This window comes from Gymnoscopelus microlampas (assembly GCF_963454915.1).
Source record: "Gymnoscopelus microlampas genome assembly, chromosome: 23".
In the NCBI taxonomy this organism is placed as follows: domain Eukaryota; kingdom Metazoa; phylum Chordata; class Actinopteri; order Myctophiformes; family Myctophidae; genus Gymnoscopelus; species Gymnoscopelus microlampas.
In genome coordinates, this window is record NC_139960.1 from 141726 (window position 1) to 162934 (window position 21209).

General features: G+C 43.7%; 1 protein-coding gene across 1 annotated transcript in view; it reads left to right on the plus strand.

Annotated features, from left to right (window-relative positions):
* lmo3 (LIM domain only 3) overlaps nt 1-14579 on the plus strand; it is a 50525-nt gene extending 35946 nt beyond the window's left edge. Inside the window, exons 3-4 of the mRNA XM_084049705.1 lie at nt 9496-9621; nt 14448-14579. Coding sequence (XP_083905831.1) covers nt 9496-9621; nt 14448-14553 — 232 coding nt within the window. The 3' untranslated portion in view covers nt 14554-14579. The remainder of the gene's footprint in view (nt 1-9495; nt 9622-14447) is intronic.
* Nucleotides 14580-21209: the final 6630 nt, after the last annotated feature.

The window sequence follows — 21209 nt, forward strand, 5'->3', positions numbered from 1 at the left end:
AACAGCTGGTGACTTTAGTGTGAAATACAGCATTCATTTAGAGAGGTGTGTGTGTGTGTGTGTGTGTGTGTGTGTGTGTGTGTGTGTGTGTGTGTGTGTGTGTGTGTGTGTGTGTGTGTGTGTGTGTGTGTGTGTGTGTTGTGTACTAGTGTTAGAGGCCATAATTCATCATTAGTGGATCAGAGTCCAGGGGTAGATCACATGTGATCTCCATCCATCCAGCCAATCAGAGTGCAGATCACATGTGAAGGCACCAATCAGGCGCTAAGTGGCTGCTGCTCAACCAATGAAAACACTTTTTTTCCCAGGGAACAATTCCCCAGGTCGTCACGGCAACCAAACAACGCCTAATTGAAATAATTTAAACACTCTGGAGTTGTTTAATCACATCTGACTGACCCCCTTAACTGGCTCTCAACCACACCCCCCCACCCTCTCACCCATAGCCCCCACCCTCACACCCATACCCCCCCACCCTCTCACCCATACCCCCCACCCTCTCACCCATACCCCCCCCCCACCCTCTCACCCATACCCCCCCTCTCACCCATACCCCCACCCTCACACCCATACCCCCCCACCCTCTCACCCATACCCCCCACCCTCACACCCATACCCCCCCACCCTCTCACCCATACCCCCCACCCTCTCACCCATACCCCCCACCCTCTCACCCATACCCCCCCTCTCACCCATACCCCCACCCTCACACCCATACCCCCCCACCCTCTCACCCATACCCCCCACCCTCACACCCATACCCCCCCACCCTCTCACCCATACCCCCCACCCTCTCACCCATACCCCCCACCCTCTCACCCATACCCCCCACCCTCACACCCCTACCCCCCCACCCTCTCACCCATAGCCCCCACCCTCACACCCATACCCCCCCACCCTCTCAACCATACCCCCCACCCTCTCACCCATACCCCCCACCCTCTCACCCATACCCCCCCCCCCCACCCTCTCACCCATACCCCCCCTCTCACCCATACCCCCCCACCCTCTCACCCATAAGAACGTTGACTGACAACCCCTTCAGCCAATCAGCAGTATCCCACTTCAGCCAGTGTATTTTTACCACCTCCAGACTAATGTGACGCAACGGGACGTTTGAGACGGCCATGCCCAAAATAGGCTGCCTTATTGGGAGACATGCGTGTCACTGTCCGCCCCCTGCCGGTTCTCTAAATTTGTATTTTTAAATAGGCTCTGTCATGATTAATTGACCACATATATGAAACAACTAAATTCTATCCAAACGATATCTTAAAAGTAAATTCCTTGCCTCAAAAAAGAAGTTTGAGAGTTTGTTTTAAACCCGACAGTAAAAAGTTGAACTGCCCACAGAAACAATGGCGGATCGTTTTTTTGTCGGCTGCACTCGATCCCATTCGGGCTCACTCGAACTCGCCACCTGATTGGCCAACGGTCACTGTCAATCACAGAACGATGAGCGACGACGCCGATAGGCTCGTCCATTTGGTGAGCGGGCTAGACACGCCCAGACAAGCCTTCAGGCCAGACTGCTTCCTGAAATCAAATGGAAATGAGATTTTCCGGAGGGAGGGGCTTTACCAGGCTAACACTTGACCACAATCCAGCTCCAGTCGCAGGCGGGGGGGGGGGGGGGGGGGGAGTTAACGAGGTGCATGTCGTTAGAGGGGGAGGGGTTAGGGGGGACAGAGAGAGAAAAAAGGGTCTTTCTGTTGAGATGCAACAAATCATTTGTGTGTTATTAACCCCGAGGTGTAATTATGCAGATTGACATGGATTTTTCCCTGCGAGGGGGGGGGTTCTACACAGAGCCTGTCGTCGCTGACAGCGAAGAAAACTTGTATCTCCATGATTTTCATATTTTTGTCATCTCTCCATATTATAATGAACAGTATCAATACAACGTTAGCCTGCTGTGTTTCTACACATGGTTTCATGTATATTAAATACATAATATTATAATTGTCATTCAGACGTGGTCACAGCAACGCCAAAACACATTTCAGTCGACTAAATAAACTGCAGATTAAGTCGACTAAAATGTTACCATATTTAAACATACTGTATAAAATGTTACCATATTTAAACATAGTGTATAAAATGTTACCATATTTAAACATACTGTATAAAATGTCACCATATTTAAACATACTGTATAAAATGTTACCATATTTAAACATACTGTATAAAATGTTACCATATTTAAACATAGTGTATAAAATGTCACCATATTTAAACATACTGTATAAAATGTCACCATATTTAAACATAGTGTATAAAATATTACCATATTTAAACATAGTGTATAAAATGTTACCATATTTAAACATAGTGTATAAAATGTTACCATATTTAAACATAGTGTATAAAATGTTACCATATTTAAACATACTGTATAAAATGTTACCATATTTAAACATAGTGTATAAAATGTTACCATATTTAAACATACTGTATAAAATGTCACCATATTTAAACATAGTGTATAAAATGTCACCATATTTAAACATATTGTATAAAATGTCACCATATTTAAACATAGTGTATAAAATGTCACCATATTTAAACATAGTGTATAAAATGTCACCATATTTAAACATAGTGTATAAAATGTTACCATATTTAAACATACTGTATAAAATGTCACCATATTTAAACATACTGTATAAAATGTTACCATATTTAAACATAGTGTATAAAATGTTACCATATTTAAACATACTGTATAAAATGTTACCATAGTTAAACATACTGTATAAAATGTTACCATATTTAAACATACTGTATAAAATGTTACCATATTTAAACATACTGTATAAAATGTCACCATATTTAAACATAGTGTATAAAATGTCACCATATTTAAACATAGTGTATAAAATGTCACCATATTTAAACATACTGTATAAAATGTTACCATATTTAAACATACTGAACAACTACAAGAAATACATTTAAATTCAAATGGAATTTCATTCAAAAGACTCATGAGAGATAGGCTATTTTACAGTGTGTGTGTGTGTGTGTGTGTGTGTGTGTGTGTGTGTGTGTGTGTGTGTGTGTGTGTGTGTGTGTGTGTGTGTGTGTGTGTGTGTGTGTGTGTGTGTGTGTGTGTGTGTGTGTGTGTGTGTGTGTGTTTTATAAATATGTAACCAATGAAAGGTATGAACAAGAAGCTTGTGACTAGAGTAAAAACTACATTTAAATCACATTTTGATTGATTGAATATTTGATCAGGAAACAATGTAAAACAGCTCAGTCTAAATGCAGTCTAAAAGGTCCGCTCAAAAAAGGTCCTTGCGGTCTCGTTTCCATTGAGGTCCTTGGTATTCAATTCATACTCATATATAGTGGCACCAACAGTTCAAATATCAACACAAAAACACAGAAAGAAATGACACTATATGTACAAACAATGAGGGGGGGGAGTCAAAGCAAAAGAGGGGGTCGTCTATCTAACGGGAAAATAGTACTACCTCCTCTTATGGCCTCCAGAAAGGTGAGTTTTTAGGGCTGTTTTAAAGGAACCCAGTGAACTGCATTTTTTAAGGGATGGGGTTAGATTATTCCATACCTGGGTGGCAGTGCTGTAGAAGGAGTTTTTACCCATGTTTGTTTTATGTGTGGGTGGAACCAGAGCGCTGTGGGTGGTACCAGAGTGTTGTGGGTGGTACCAGAGTGTTGTGGGTGGTACCAGAGCGTTGTGGGTGGAACCAGAGTGTTGTGGGTGGTACCAGAGTGTTGTGGGTGGAACCAGAGTGTTGTGGGTGGTACCAGAGTGTTGTGGGTGGTACCAGAGTGTTGTGGGTGGTACCAGAGTGTTGTGGGTGGTACCAGAGCGTTGTGGGTGGTACCAGAGCACTGTGGGTGGTACCAGAGTGTTGTGGGTGGTACCAGAGTGTTGTGGGTGGTACCAGAGTGTTGTGGGTGGTACCAGAGTGTTGTGGGTGGTACCAGAGCACTGTGGGTGGTACCAGAGTGTTGTGGGTGGTACCAGAGTGTTGTGGGTGGTACCAGAGCACTGTGGGTGGTACCAGAATGTTGTGGGTGGTACCAGAGCGTTTTGGGTGGTACCAGAGCGCTGTGGGTGGTACCAGAGCATTGTGGGCGGTACCAGAATGTTGTGGGTGGTACCAGAGCGTTGTGGGTGGTACCAGAGAGTTGTGGGTGGAACCAGAGCGCTGTGGGTGGTACCAGAGCGCTGTGGGTGGTACCAGAGAGTTGTGGGTGGTACCAGAGAGTTGTGGGTGGTACCAGAGCGTTTTGGGTGGTACCAGAGCGCTGTGGGTGGTACCAGAATGTTGTGGGTGGTACCAGAGCGTTGTGGGTGGTACCAGAGAGTTGTGGGTGGTACCAGAGAGTTGTGGGTGGTACCAGAGCGTTTTGGGTGGTACCAGAATGTTGTGGGTGGTACCAGAGCGCTGTGGGTGGTACCAGAGCATTGTGGGCGGTACCAGAATGTTGTGGGTGGTACCAGAGTGCTGTGGGTGGTACCAGAATGTTGTGGGTGGTACCAGAATGTTGTGGGTGGTACCAGAGCGCTGTGGGTGGTACCAGAGCATTGTGGGCGGTACCAGAATGTTGTGGGTGGTACCAGAGTGCTGTGGGTGGTACCAGAGCATTGTGGGCGGTACCAGAATGTTGTGGGCGGTACCAGAGCGTTGTGGGCGGTACCAGAGCGTTGTGGGTGGTACCAGAGCGTTGTGGGCGGTACCAGAGCGTTGTGGGTGGAACCAGAGCACTGTGGGCGGTACCAGAGCGTTGTGGGCAGTACCAGAGTGTTGTGGGCGGTACCAGAGCGTTGTGGGTGGTACCAGAGCGCTGTGGGTGGTACCAGAGCGCTGTGGGTGGTACCAGAGAGTTGTGGGTGGTACCAGAGTGTTGTGGGTGGTACCAGAGCGTTGTGGGCGGTACCAGAGCGTTGTGGGCGGTACCAGAGCGTTGTGGGCGGTACCAGAGCGTTGTGGGCGGTACCAGAGCGTTGTGGGCGGTACCAGAGCGTTTTTAACGCTCCCTCTAGTTTTGTGATGAAATGTTTTTTTTTTATCTTTCCTGAAAAGTAACATTTTTTTTCTCTCTCTCGTACATAAGAGGTTTCCATGGTAGCAGAGATGCTAATGAGTGTGGAGGGAGGTTAGTGAGATCTGGGGGGTCTGTGGGGGGGGGGGGAGAGGGAGGGCAGCCATTCATCATGTTGACTGATGGCGGGGCGCGGCGCTCTCTGCTCCCTCATGGTTAATGTAGTGGAGGAAGGAGGAGGGGGGGGGGGCTCTCTCATGGTTAATGTAGTGGGTAATTAAGTGTCATTTAAGGCGCTAATGGGACCATGATCAATGATTCTACCAGAACACACTGCACTGTGGGAGAGAGACACCCACCCACCACACAGAGAGAGAGAGAGAGAGAGAGAGAGAGAGAGGTGGACAAGCTGAAGAGGGTGACAGGCTGTGTGTGTGTGTGTGTGTGTGTGTGTGTGTGTGTGTGTGTGTGTGTGTGTGTGTGTGTGTGTGTGTGTGTGTGTGTGTGTGTGTGTGTGTGTGTGTGTGTGTGTGTGTGTGTGATAAGGTGAATCATACGACACAATAAGCCATTATAAGGACAGACTTCTCTTCAGGCTCTTGTTAAAGCTTTGCTTTGGTTTGTTCACACGATAACACACACTATCTGATACACACTGTGTGTGTGTGTGTGTGTGTGTGTGTGTGTGTGTGTGTGTGTGTGTGTGTGTGTGTGTGTGTGTGTGTGTGTGTGTGTGTGTGTGTGTGTGTGTGTGTGTGTGTGTGTGTGTGTGTGTGCTAGCGCCAGGGTTGTTTATTAACCTTCAGAAATGTTTTTTTTCCCCCAGAAGGCAAAGCAAGCGAGATAAATGGTTGCCCCCTCATGAATACACACACACACACACACACACACACACACACACACACACACACACACACACACACACACACACACACACACACACACACACACACACTTGCATTCAAGTATTTTACTCAAACGGTACAATTTTGTGTTTTTTTGTTTTTTTTCCCATGTTGAAGCATTTAAAAAAAGATATCAGATCTACAAGCGTCACAATGCGTCACAAACTGCAAAGATATTTAACTGTAGAGCGGGAACAGAACAGACACTAGAACAGAGCCCTGAGGGACTCAGGGTTAAAGTGGTTTCATTAAAACAATGATTCACTTTCCCTTTGATGTGAAACTACATTTAGATCCATATCTCTCTCTCTCTCTCTCTCTCTCTTCTCTCGTCCTCCACTCTCTGCATGCGCACGCACGCATGCGCGCACACGCGCTCACACACACACACACACACACACACACACACACACACACACACACACACACACACACACACACACACACACACACACTCGCACACACACACACACACACACACACACACACACACACACACACACACACACACACACACACACACACGCACACTCGCACACACACACACACACACACACACACACACACACACACACACACACACACACACACACACACACACACACACACACACACACACACACACATAGCCTGCAGGCAGAATAGCAGAATTAGATCATTAAAGGCCAGAGTGTCTGTATGTGAAGAGTTTTAAAAAACGTCCCCGTCATAAAGGCAAATACATATCTATGTAAAAAAAACACATTCCCTGCCATTGGCGGAGATCTCTGTCATTTAACACATTGAGTGCCAAAACCGTATATATACCTTTTTGCAAATACACCCACGGAGTGCCAACAATCCTAAAAAACGTATATATACGGTTTTCTTACCTTTTTGTTTTTTTAAGTTTTTTTCCACAAGGGGGGGGGGGCGGGGGGGGGATCACCCATGAACACTCTAAGAAGTCAGGGACAGATGGATCACCGTGCCAAAAAATATGTCTCCCATCCGCTTCCATTCTATCTCCTGGCTAACTCACATGAGACATGCTGTTGTTTCAGGCTTTAGCCAGGACCATCGCTCACCCTTCACACATGCTTTTTTTTTCATGGATCGCTCATGGTGGAGTCTACAGCTTTAAACAGCACAATGCAGCGCAACGGTGACATTTCTGGCACCGAACGTAATCTGTTATTATAAAATTCTGGCGCCCAATGTGTTCAAATCCACCCGTTTACCGCCATTGACGGAGATCAATATATATTTTTTTGGGGGTGGGGAAACATCCAGAACCCAAGATCCAAAGATGTACTGCTCCACTCACTTCCTGGTTAACTTATCTCTTTAAAATCCTGTATCTCGGCTCCTGTGTTTTACTGTGGATTTTGGGCGAAACATGCTATTTTGAACAGCATATAACAAGAGAACAGGAGGTCGCCATGACATTTTTATTTTCAAGGAAGCAGAGTGAAACCCTCAGTGATTAGCAACTATCAGGGGATCCATCATACTGGAGATAAATATTCTGTGGTTCTTGAAACATTTGTCAGAATGCTTAAACATGCTATTACAACATGCTATATTAAACATGCTAATATTAAAACATGCTATATTACAACATGCTATATTAAACATGCTAATATTAAACATGCTATATTACAACATGCTATATTACAACATGCTAATATTAAAACATGCTATATTACCTCCCAGCATTAGAAAGCCCAAATTCAAACGTTTGAAACATTTTATAATTCCATAACATTATTATTATTTTTAATCCATTAATCAGATGTGTTGTGAGCTTGTAGATCTGTTATTTTCACTTTAGTCTGGGTCCCGGGGAGACGTCACACTTTGGCTCTTTTGGGTCTTGAGCTGATTTTTTTTTTTCCCAGAACCCCCCTGTGTGTGTGTGTGTGTGTGTGTGTGTGTGTGTGTGTGTGTGTGTGTGTGTGTGTGTGTGTGTGTGTGTGTGTGTGTGTAGAGGGAGATGGATGTAGCGTACCTGCCACTCGTTCTTGCCGTCCCGCTCGGCCGGTTTGATGCCACAAGATGCTAATGGCTCTCTGGGGAGTGGGGGGGGGGTCGGGGGGAGTGGGGGGGGCGGCATAATTAAGCCGAGGGTTTTTGCCTCGTAACGAATTCAAAGACACACACTTTACCGCTCTGCTCTCTGCCTCCTACACACCAAACACACACGGCGAGCTAGCCAGAGAGGCCTCCTCCTCCTTCTCCTGCTTCTCCTGCTTCTCCTCCTTCTCCTCCTTTTCCTGCTTCTCCTCCTTCTCATCCTTCTCCTCCTTTTCCTCCGCACGTTGCCAGCACACACAGATTATAATTGGTGATAAATATATCAATTTCTAATGTATCTCTGCGGGTCAGGAACGTCTCACTGTGTTTCATCTAGAGGGAGTCTAGTCCGTATGAAAGAACACACCATAACACATGTAGGATAGAGGGAGGGGGCTTTTAGGATAGAGGGGGGCTTGTAGGATAGAGGGAGGGGGGCTTGTAGTATAGAGGGGGGCTTGTAGGATAGAGGGTGGGGGTTGTAGGATAGAGGGGGGCTTGACATACACTTGTCTACCCTTGACTGACAAAACAGCATGTATATTTAAAGAGTCTGAAAACGCGAGACGACATTTAAATTCATACGTTTCGCTCAAATCTGAATTTGAAAGAGAGCGTGGAGACAGACAGTGTAGATCTGCTGTTTTTTGGAGCGCGAGACCTAAAGCACAACTCTGGCTTTTTCACGGCTCAGTACGGCTGAGCGGACGTAGCGATTGGATGAGAGAAAAAATAGACCAATTAAATTCTTCCACCAGGCTTTAAGCCCGGCCAACCCCGACGACCAACCCCGACGACCAAAACCGCAACGACCAAAACCGCAACGACGCCAATACCAAAAAACATACTCTACTCTTGGTAACAGATGTTTGTTTACATTGTGTTGCAGGTTGTTCAGGGTAACAGATGTTTGTTTACATTGTGTTGCAGGTTGTTCGGGGTAACAGATGTTTGTTTACATTGTGTTGCAGGTTGTTCGGGGTAACAGATGTTTGTTTACATTGTGTTGCAGGTTGTTCGGGGTAACAGATGTTTGTTTACATTGTGTTGCAGGTTGTTCGGGGTAACAGATGTTTGTTTATATTGTGTTGCAGGTTGTTCCGGGTAACAGATGTTTGTTTGTTTACGTTGTGTTCCAGATTGTTCGGGGTAACAGATGTTTGTTTACATTGTGTTGCAGGTTGTTCGTGGTAACAGATGTTTGTTTACATTGTGTTGCAGGTTGTTCCGGGTAACAGATGTTTGTTTGTTTACGTTGTGTTCCAGATTGTTCGGGGTAACAGATGTCTGTTTGTTTACTGTGTTTTGCAGGTTGTTCGGGGTAACAGATGTTTGTTTACATTGTGTTGCAGGTTGTTCGGGGTAACAGATGTTTGTTTACATTGTGTTGCAGGTTGTTCGGGGTAACAGATGTTTGTTTACATTGTGTTGCAGGTTGTTCGGGGTAACAGATGTTTGTTTACATTGTGTTGCAGGTTGTTCGGGGTAACCGATGTTTGTTTACATTGTGTTGCAGGTTGTTTGGGGTAACGGGGAACTGCGCAGCCTGCAGTAAACTGATCCCTGCCTTCGAGATGGTGATGAGAGCCAAGGACAATGTCTACCATCTGGACTGCTTCGCATGTCAACTCTGTAACCAGAGGTACGTAGTAGTCAGACAGACAGGTACATACTGGTCTACCTTAACACATTACCTGCCTTGATATTAAACATAGTTTTTTATCCCCTTCCCAGCGTAACTACCTTAAATAGACAATCTTTGAAACGCTGTGGAACCCCCCCCCAAGGGGGGGGGTGGATGGATGTCTGGAATGACGTGTTTTGGAATGACGTCACATCCGACTACTTCTTCTCTGAGTGATGAGGGATCATTCTTAAGCTGTGTTAGAGCGCCCCTTGTGGAATTGGACGGTATGACGGGAGCATTTGAATATTGTCAGAGGCAGCAGTAGAGTTTCTGATTGATTGATTGATTGATTGATTGGTTGGTTGATTGATTGAATAATTTATTAGCAGTTAGCAAAAAAAAGCACAGGAAAGTACATTTCAATACAAGGTCTGTCAAGAGGATTTAAAACCCAAGAAAGCCTACGGCTTGTTTCCATTGGGGTCCTTTGCACTCAATTAATTTCCGATATCGGAAAAGTTTCCGATACTCCATGACATTCTGGTATCGGTATCGGCGAGTATGCTACGTCTACGCCATTCTGATACCATGACATTTATCACATCAATGTTTCAGTTGAACTTACACACTGTTTTATCCTCTAAATGTACTTTTTACATTATTAGTTTAATAACTTTCAGCTGCACTGAATGTTGATGGATAAGAAGTCCTTTTTTTTGTCTGAACTACTCCTTTAAGTACAAAATGTGAGTACTTCTCCCAACACTGCACGCACACACACACACACACACACACACACACACACACACACACACACACACACACACACACACACACACACACACACACACACACACACACACACACACACACACAGAGGCGGGTTACGGACAATTAGCGTTGGGTTATTGTCTTTTCATTCCAGAGCAGCTGCAGCTAAACATCTTCTCTAATGAAAGAAGTCAGCTAATCTCCCCTCATACGCACACACACACACACACACACACACACACACACACACACACGCACACACGCACACACGCACACACACGCACACACGTTAAAATCCATTTAAGCATGGGGAGCTAAAGCTTTCTTCTTACATTAGCGTGATACGAAACGGTTGAAACAAACATCGACGTTTAGCCCCTCCCCCCCCCCGCCGGTTGGTCGGTGGGTTGTTGGGGGGGGGGGGGGGGGGGGGGGCTCGCCGCTGACCCCGACAGGAGCGAGGGGGTAATTACACACTGCGACCCCCCCCCCCCCCCCCCCCACTCCGTCACTCCACGTCTGTTTATCAGATTTCTACTTTATTTATCTTTTTCTGCCGACAAACGGTTTCCAGCGAGAAACGTTTCTCCTGCTCCGTGGACCATTTGGAATAGATCACTGCATTGAAGAGAGAGACACAGAGGGGGGGGGGGGGTGGGGGGCTTTGATGTTTGTTTGAGACTGTGAAATGACGGAGAACCAAACGCAGCAGATAAATAGATCGCTATGTCAGACTAAAGGAGATGAGGGTCTAGCTTTGTTTCCAGTGACATGCAGAGAGAGAGAGAAAAAACTATATTGAGGGAATGTTGAGCCAGATCTCCTCATGGATCTGTGGTCCTTGTGGTGGAGAAGAGATCCAGTAGAACTAAGACTAGTGGAGAAGAGATCCAGTAGAACTAAGACTAGTGGAGAAGAGATCCAGTAGAACTAAGACTAGTGGAGAAGAGATCCAGTAAAACTAAGACTAGTGGAGAAGAGATCCAGTAGAACTAAGACTAGTGGGGGGCACGGTGGCGCAGTCGGTAGCGCTGTCGCCTCACAGCTAGAAGGTCCTGGGTTCGATTCCCGCCGGGGACGCTGTGGGCGCTGGGGGCGTGTCTTCTCCTCCGTGTCATCAGCGCCCATACCCTTGGTGGGGTTGGCGAAAGGGCCTACTCTGTGTGGAGTTTGCATGTTCTCCCCGTGTCTCCTCGGGTAGTTAATACCCTCACAAAAACATGTAGTAATCCTGGTCACTATACTGCCTCCCCCTGGTCAGCCGGGGCGCCTGATGGAGGGGAAGGGAACTTGTTGGAATAACGTGTTCCTTCCACTCGCTACGTCCAACCAGGGAAACTCTCCCCTGTCAGGTGACAAGAAGGTCAGTTGGCTCTCATGCATTGAAGGAGGCATGAGCTCGGCCCTGGCCTCCCTAGGCTGGTGGGGGGGGTGTAGTGCCCAGGATCACTTAGCAAATTGGCACCGGGTGTAAAAAGGGTTACAAAATCGTGGGATAAAAATTATAAAGAAAAAAAAGAACTAAGACTAGTGGAGAAGAGATCCAGTAGAACTAAGACTAGTGGAGAAGAGATCCAGTAGAACTAAGACTAGTGGAGACGAGATCCAGTAGAACTAAGACTAGTGGAGAAGAGATCCAGTAGAACTAAGACTAGTGGAGAAGAGATCCAGTAAAACTAAGACTAGTGGAGAAGAGATCCAGTAAAACTAAGACTAGTGGAGAAGAGATCCTCTCCTCTTTAGAATCTCTTAGCTCCTTATCACCATTTCCACAAGGTCGGCAAATGCTGCGTCTTACCGTGTTTACCAGTGGAGCGGGGGAGGGGAGGGGAGGGGAGGGGGGGAGGGGAGGGGAGGGGGGGCAGCTAGGCTGTGTTTAACGGAACTCCTTGGATGTTTGGTTTTCACGCTGCAGCGTAGCGCTAGCAGCTATAGCAGCTATAGCAGCTATAGCAGCTAGCCAACCGGGCCGGGGGAGCAGAGCTCTGTCTCAGGTAACGGCAAGACGAACGCTAGCTATACCTCTGGGCTATGGGAGCGGTACACAGCAGCGCTAGCTAGCTACCTTCTGGCTATGGGAGCGGTAAACAGGAGCGCAAGCTAGCTATACCTCATACCTCCGGGGGGAATTCATATCTTTTTATCACACGCCTCGCAGGCAGAGTGGGAGAAAAGATTGAACCCGCCGCCCGATACATTTGGGACCAATTAACGGAGATTCTAAAATACTGCAGCACATCGGCTCCTATATTTATTTATTATATTGTATTTCATATCAGCTCATATATTTTCAGGGCCAAAGCAAAATGCTGCCGTTTCATATGTGTCTCGGTTTATGCTGGAAATGAAGCCAAGTTTCTGGAGCTAGAGATGGATTTTATCATTATCATTATTATTATTTTAATTTTGAATGTTGTGACTTCTCTAAAAAAACTGATATTTTGGACGAACCCCGGCTGCTGGCGCCCATTAGCACAATGGTTCTCAAAGTGAGGTCCGGGGACCCCCGGGGGTCCATGAGGGAGTTCCATCTCTCTCTCTCTCTCTCTCTCTCTCTCTCTCTCTCTCTCTCTCTCTCTCTCTCTCTCTCTCTCTCTCTTGAATTCTTACAGACATATTGTAACAATATGTCTGTATTGTTGCTACTTTTATTTATGTAACAATAACAATAATTTGGATTGAATGGGTTAACAAGCAGCGCAGAGCCGTAGGGGGCAGTGAACGGGCGGGTGGGTTTGGGGGAGGGGTGTTGTTTAGGCTAAAGCAGGGTGGGGGGGGGGTACCATGGGAGACGCCTCGGCTCAAGTGTTCGTTTACGCGGTCGGTCGGTCGGTCGGTCGGCCGTGGTAAAAGTCTGTCTCAGAGTGTGAACCCTAGAGCTACGAACTAACGATGTGTTGTTTGTTTTGGTCCGTTACGTAACCAAGGGTTTGTCTAACGTGATTGGCTCACGGCCCAAAACCCTGGAAAACTACCTTTACATTGAACTGCATTGTTACTTATTATCAGTGTTGAGCAGTAATGAAAAAAGTAATTGAAATACATTCCCTCCTTTGGGTATTTGTAATTCAACACTATGTTTTGTTCAGGCACTTTTTGGGCGGCTCTGTTGTCTCTTTCAGTCAGGCACATAGGTAGCCCTGTTAGTGTCGGGGCCTAAATGTAACAGACGTAGATGGGCTATCTTCGCCACACAGCTCAGTATAAATCAGGCATTACGTCATCAAGGCACCGCCGACATAAGCTCCAGTCGACCAAATCAACCGTAGATTTAGTCGACTGACATATTATGATATTTAGTCGACTAAAACTTGACTAAAAGTAAAACATTTCAGATTTACTAAAATGTGACTAAAACTAAATGGATTGTTTTTTCAAAGGCTCTGGGAACCCATCGTCAATAAAAAGGAAAAACAGCGCCCTCTGCTTTTTTTTACCTTTGATTTGACTCTGGGGGGAGTGATTAACTAGACCTATGCTGACTGGAACCCGGGGTTTGGACATGCCTTCAGCCCTCCACTTCCAGTGGTGCAACTATGTTTTCATTCACACTAACAATATTTCTCCACGGAACACTAACACCATTTCTCTAAAAGAACATGGATGGTTTTGGTTCTAAGCCCACTTGTTTCTATGATGAAAGAACAAGTTCAAATGTTACTAACTTTCTGTGGTTTTGTCGGCTCCGAGGACGCTGTTGTCCTTGGGTTTGGGTTTGTTTCCAGTGGGAAGCGAGCGCACAGATGTAAATCCCGCCCACTACATTTGATTGGGTAAAGCGTGGCCTGCTTCCTGATCTGACGGCACGCCCACTTGTAGGCTAACACGCACACGTTCTGAACGGGGCTCCCGACAGATTCAGTAGCGCAGCTCTGAATCTAACACTGGTACTCTGTGTGTATTTGTTTTTGTGTATTTGTGTATTCAATGTGTTAACACTGGTACTCTGTGTGTATTTGTGTATTCAATGTGTTAACACTGTACTCTGTGTGTATTTGTTTGTGTGTATTTGTGTATTCAATGTGTTAACACTGGTACTCTGTGTGTATTTGTTTGTGTGTATTCTCCAGGTTCTGCGTGGGAGACAAGTTCTTCCTGAAGAACAACATGATTCTGTGTCAGTCGGACTATGAGGAGGGGCTTATGAAGGAGGGCTACGCCCCCCAGGTCCGCTGACCCCCCCCCAAGAGAGAGAGACAGAGAGGAAGAGGAGGATGAAGAAGAAGAGGAGTGGAAGAGAGAGAGAGAGAGAGAGACTATAAAAGAAGAGGGTTTGCAACAATCACTCAACAAAGAAAAGGCACTATCCCCGCCTCCTTGCTTTCTGACACACCCCCTCCCCTCCATTTGGACCCCCTGGTGGTCCCCAGACCCCACGTTGACAAACAGTGACCCCCCCCCATGTACATAACTCCAAGACCCTCCCCTCTCAGCGAGGCGGAGAGACTAACGCTGTACAGACAGACAGACAGACAGACAGACAGACAGACAGACAGACAGACAGACTTGTGAAGTATTACAAAAATAAATAAAAAATAAATGTTTGTGGGTTTTATTTGTGACTAAACGATGCCCCCCCCCCCCCATCCAGAAGGGCTGTACGTGTGTCGTTTATTTATTTATTTTCTCCGCTGTTGACGATCTGATCTGTGAAATCTTTTATTTCACACTCTGGGCAAAACCTGCCGTCTAAGGCTTAGACGGCATAAACCACTTAGACTCTAAGCCACTTAAAAACAGATCAATCTACGTTGTGAGCTTGTAGATCGGGGGCTCTTTGATGTAGAGGGTAAATACTAGAGGACCTAGTACAACGGCCTGTGGGACCTCCCGGTCAATTAAGTGTAACGGGGGGTGGGGTGGGAGTGGTTAATGAAGGGGGCTAGTTTTAGAGGGGGGGGGGGGGGTCGGCTACTTTTTCTACAACTGTATTTATTTGAAAAGTTCTCAGTTCATCCCTGGTTGTAAAAAAATAAAAATAAATAAAGGGAATTAGAAGGGAAAAAAGGCTCCATTTTGACATTTTGCTGATTTACTTGAAACTGAATCACTGTTTTAATGACATCACTGTTTGATGACATCACTGTTTGATGACATCATTGTTTGATGATATCACTGTTTAGGCGTTATTTGGGAGGAGAAGGTGTTTTTTTCCCGGTATTTCTAGCTGGAACACGTGACTATAGAGTTGGGATCTATAGGGTTCGCTTTAGTCGGCGGCGTGCCTCCGTAGTTTTTGGCGCACCCGTCACCCTTTTTACGTCTCGGCTTTGAGAACTGCACTTCTGCATTCCTAGAGTGCGGAAGTGCCCGGGACGACCGAACCGTTTGACTGGAACGGGGAACGGATCCACCTTCCAGTCACATGCTTGACATTTTGGTCACGTTTGTCCCAAGAAGTCCGAATATGCATTTTGGGGAATGAGAGTGTGTCGCCCATGGGCTACTGGGCTACTGGGCCCTTTCTTTTCTCCTTGTGACGAGAAAATAAATCTTCTTTACCCTTATCAGTGTTAAGTAACAGAGGCAGCCCTGGACGGGGGGATCAGTGTTAAGTAACAGCGACACCAAGCCCTCAGCGGGGTTTGGATGTGCAGCCAAGCTCGCCAGTGTTCATTAAAGACCTGGTGAAACGGCTTTGTTTGTTTTCCCCCCGCTAGCTGGCCAGCTAATTGGCTAAATGAAAACGGTCCATCAACCAATCACAGTGCAGTGCCGGCTGAGACTCGCCTGTTTTTCAGACACGTATTTTAATGTGCCGTTTTAGTTTACAACGAGTGATGCACCGTCTGACCGTCGTCTGGAGTTAGATAAAGAACGTAGCGGCGTCTCCCTAATTAAAATCAGGTGGGAGTTGAGAAACGTGAGATATGGGAATGGAACAGGTGAATGAAATCAAGTTTCATACATATTCATGAGGGCCTATCTATGTCATCACGCGCTACGTTAGCGTTAACCCATTAAAACCGGGAACGCATCCAATTAAAACCAATGTTTTATACTTTGGCTTTTCAAAAATAGCAGATTGTTTTTTTGCTTCTGGGGGTCCCTGGAACAACATATTTTGAGGTGGGGGTCCGCGGCCAAATACATATAATTTTGGGGGTCCTTGACATGAAAAAGTTTGTGAACCACTGATATAGAAACATGATACGTTTTTCAAAAAAACTGTTAGGATTTAGAAGACATTTGTAGAATCCCCCGGAAGCAAAGATTTGAGTAAAAATTTAATATATATATATATATATATATTCAAAAGATTTGCACAAACGTTCACAATTTTTGAAAAAATAGCAGATCTACAAGCTCATAGCGCGGCACTTGGTGTCGCCCTATGAGCTTGTAGATCTACTATTTTTCAATAGCCATAGAAATCTTAAAATGACACACAGTTGCGTTCCTGGTCTTAAAGGGTTAAACCAATGGATTTAAAGGGCACAAAGTAACAAAACCTTCATTGATTTGTAAATGGTCGGGTTGTAAATAGTAAAGAAATATCCAGTTTTTTGTTGGCTTGCTATTGTATCATGATTTGTTTTTATGTGTTCATTCAGCATGAGATGGTTTATTTTTTAGGACAACGAGGCTTGTAAATACTGTAATTGTAATAATTTTAAGCACAAATGTAATACAGTTCTATTGTGTTACCAGTCAATGTTGGTGGGTGTTTCTTTCATGGTTGTCTCCTCCTCTCTCTTTTCTTCTCCTTTATTTTACAATTTACGAAGTAGGCATTTATCAGACACTCTATCTGAATGCTTACAGTAAAACAGGGGAAACTGGAGATAACTCATCAAATGCATAGAGATATTAGTCTAGGGTCATACGTAAAAACCAAGAACAGGGGCGGACTGGACATTTTGCATACCATATGCCCGCTGGGCCGCTGGGCCACCAAAAATAAATATATAAAAAACAAAAAACAAACAAATATATATATATATATATATATATATATATATATATATGTATATATATATATATATATATATATATATATATATATATACATATATATATATATATATATATATATATATATATATATATATATATATATATATGTATATATATATATATATATATATATATATATATATATATATATATATATATTTGTTTGTTTTTTGTTTTTTTTTCGAAAAAATATTTTTGCTCCTGTTTTAGGATCATGGAATGTTTGGGCTGGGATGCTTTACAGCAGTGGCATAATTTACATAGGGTTGCTAGGTTAAAACGCTTCATTAAGTATTTACTCTGTTTTTTGATATGCAAATCACCATGGCAGTATTTGATTTTGATTTTTTTGGAAGGTGTGTGTGGTGTCTCTCTCTCTCTCTCTCTCTCTCTCTCTCTCTCTCTCTCTCTCTCTCTCTCTCTCTCTCTCTCTCTCTCTCTCTCTCTCTCTCTCGCCATGCCACTTTGATGTTGACACACGCACAAAGAAAACTCTCTTTCTGAGAGAATGTTACTTTTACTGTCGCTTTATGTATATACTATGTCTGGATAAAGTCCTGTCATACTCTCCATGTATCTAAGTGATACATTGTAATTTAATGCAATTATAAAGAGATCAGTCACTTTGAAGTAATTAGTGGTTATTATTAAACATGGCTCCTTTTAGATTATAATGGATCCTATGCTAGCAAAGCCTGATAAAAGTATCAAACTCCCACAATCCACTAGAATACTGGAAATGACATCTACTCTGTTATTAATATATATATATATATATATATATATATATATATATATATATATATATATATATATATATATATATATATATATATATATATATATTATAGTGATCAGTATTCCAGCTGTTTGTCAGCAACCGACAAATTCACTGAAAGGAATGCTTTTTTTGTGTTTGTTTTTTTACTTTCCATAAATGATCCATTTATAAAAAAGCGTTGTGTTGGATGAAGCTGCCAAGGTTAAGTGCTTAGCTCAAGGTTAAGTGCTTAGCTCAAGGTTAAGTGCTTAGCTCAAGGGCATTAGATGCAAAGCGTGCGTCCATTAGCCTGAGCAGCAGAGCATGTTGTAGCCTGGATGATGGATCGTCTGTTACTGTTTTTTATTATTATTTAAAAACATTTCAAAGGAACACTCAGTGGTGGAAAAAAGTCCTACATATTTATTTTACTTAAGTAAAAGTATCAATACGGCAATGTAGAAATACTCTTTTACGAGTAAAAGTCCTCATTATGCAGAATGCCCCATTTGGCAAGTTTTCAAATGTATGAAAATCATTTGAAAATAGCCGATCTACAAGCTCACAATGCGTCGCGATGCGACGCATTGTGAGCTTGTAGATCTGCTATTTTCAAATGGCTGAAATGTATATAGAGCTGAAGTAGTTAATATATGTTTCATAATAATAATCAAAATCTGCAAAGTAACTAGTAACTATTATGTTTTCAAATAAATGTAGTGTGGAAAAAGTACAATATTTGCCTCTGAGATGTAGTGAAGTAAAAGTAAAAGTACAGAAAAAGTACTGAAAACTCAAGTAAAGTAAAAAAAATACCTCAGAATTTGACTTAAGTACAGTACTTGAGTAAATGTACTTAGTTACTTTACACCACTGGGAACACTTCAACTAAAACTATTTATGACCGATGCAAAAACAATTTTAAAAAAAACAAAAAAACGACATAAAAGAATAATATAAACTAATACAAACTCTCACAGTGTAAATCACTGATCAGCCAATATTTGTGTTTGAAATGTAGCGGAATGAAAGTCATAAGTCTAAAATACATACCATAAATAAATGGTAAATGGTGTATTTATATAGCGCTTTTATCCAAAGCGCTTTACATTGATTGTGCCATTCACCCATTCACACACCCATTCACACACACATTCACACACACATTCACACACACACACACACACACACACACACACATTCATACACCGATGGCGGAGGAAACCATGCAAGGCACCAACCTGCTCATCGGGAGCAATTAGGGGTTCAGAGTCTTGCTCAAGGACACTTCGACACCAACTCAGGGGGAGCGCTCCAAACATTTGATTCTGTGTCAAAAACATGTGAAAACTGCAACAAAAAAGGGATATTTATTAAATATAGTATTTCATATAATGAAATATTACAATATGTTTTGACAGGGTTTGGATTGGAACCCTAATCAGCTGTAGATTTAGCCGACTAAAATCGTGTCATATTTACTCAACTAAAACTAGACAAAGTAAAACATTTCAGATGACTAAAATAAGACTAAATGGAAATGTCAAAATTAACGGTCATTTATCAACGCGGTGTAGACCAAATAATGGGCGTACGGCGAGATCACCGCCGTACGCCGTCAGCTTTGGGCATTTATCAATAGTGAATTTGTCTTCAGCGTAGCGCCCGCTCAAATCTCACGGCAGGTCGTGAGCAGTCGTTGACTTTGGCTGCACCAGCTTGTTCCCTCTTAGACATGAGGAGCAACACTGTCTCACTGTCTGACAGGCATATGAACACATACTGTATATCTAACACACACATATAACATTTTATAAACTCATTTACTTAACAAACTGCTTTAACAGTCATTCAGATAAGATTGCAGATCTGGCTGCATTGGCTATTTGAAAATAGCAGATCTACAAGCTCACAACGTGTCAATATGACGCGTTGTGAGCTTGTAGATCTGCTATTTTCAAAATATACGTGTTTATGTGGGAGCAATTTTGGGAGTTTGGACTGGCGCGGCGCCGCTGTAATTCAATTCAAAACTTTATTTCAGACACACAGGGGATCCATATATCATACAGATAAGACATACAGTATAAAAGTAAAAAAATAAAAAAAACATACAATTATATACAAGTCACACGTAGAGACTGTTTCTGCAGTGAATCCTTAGCCTAGATGAGTACCGGAGACAGCTTCTCCCAGGATTGACCATATCCTCAATTATACTGTTCCTGGACTCATCCAAGCGAGACATGAATCCAAACATGGAGTGCCTTCAGAGAGCCTCACAAGTGTGTATACCACATGACACAAATAAGTGGCTGGCACTATGCCATCTGGGGACCTTAAGTAAAATCCTCAAGGCATCATTATATGCCACCTTGAGCCTCCGCATACTACTCTTCTTATATGAGCACCACAAGAAGGCTGTATATATGGGAGTACAAAATGCTTTAAATAGAGCACATTTAACAGGATCAGAGCACATACTGAACCTTGGAAGCAGCGTGTTGGCCTGTGCGTATAGAATGCGGCACTGCCTGGAGATATCTCTATCATCTTGTAGATTATCAGTAAATATATGACCCAAATACTTGATTTCCTGACACACTGATAAAGGACTGTTGCTTAAAGAAGAGGCTGGGAAAACCAATTTCTTGTCATCCTTGCATCTCACAATCATGATACTACTTTTTTTGTTTGTTTGCATTATATATAATGTCATGGTCTGTGCCATACTTGGTTTTCAGTAGCTGTTGTAACCCTCTGCTGTACGGGCTAAGTACAACCAGGTCATCAGCATACATCAGATGATTGATGATAGAGTTACCAACCAAACAGCCCGTATTGCACGTATTTAGTTCAACTGATAGATCATTCAGAATTGGGCGGATAGTGCATTACCCCATTTGACATGCATTTTCTGATTGGCATACCAATACACCAGTATACGAACAATGAGCCTAGGTGTGCCTCCATCAAGTAGTTTCTGGAACAGTTTGAGGTGGTTAATCCTATCAAAGGCTCGAGATGCATCAATGAAGCATAGAAATACAGTGGAATTATGGTTACTATAATTGGCAATTAGCTCTTTAAGTGCAAATATGCACAAGTCAGTTCC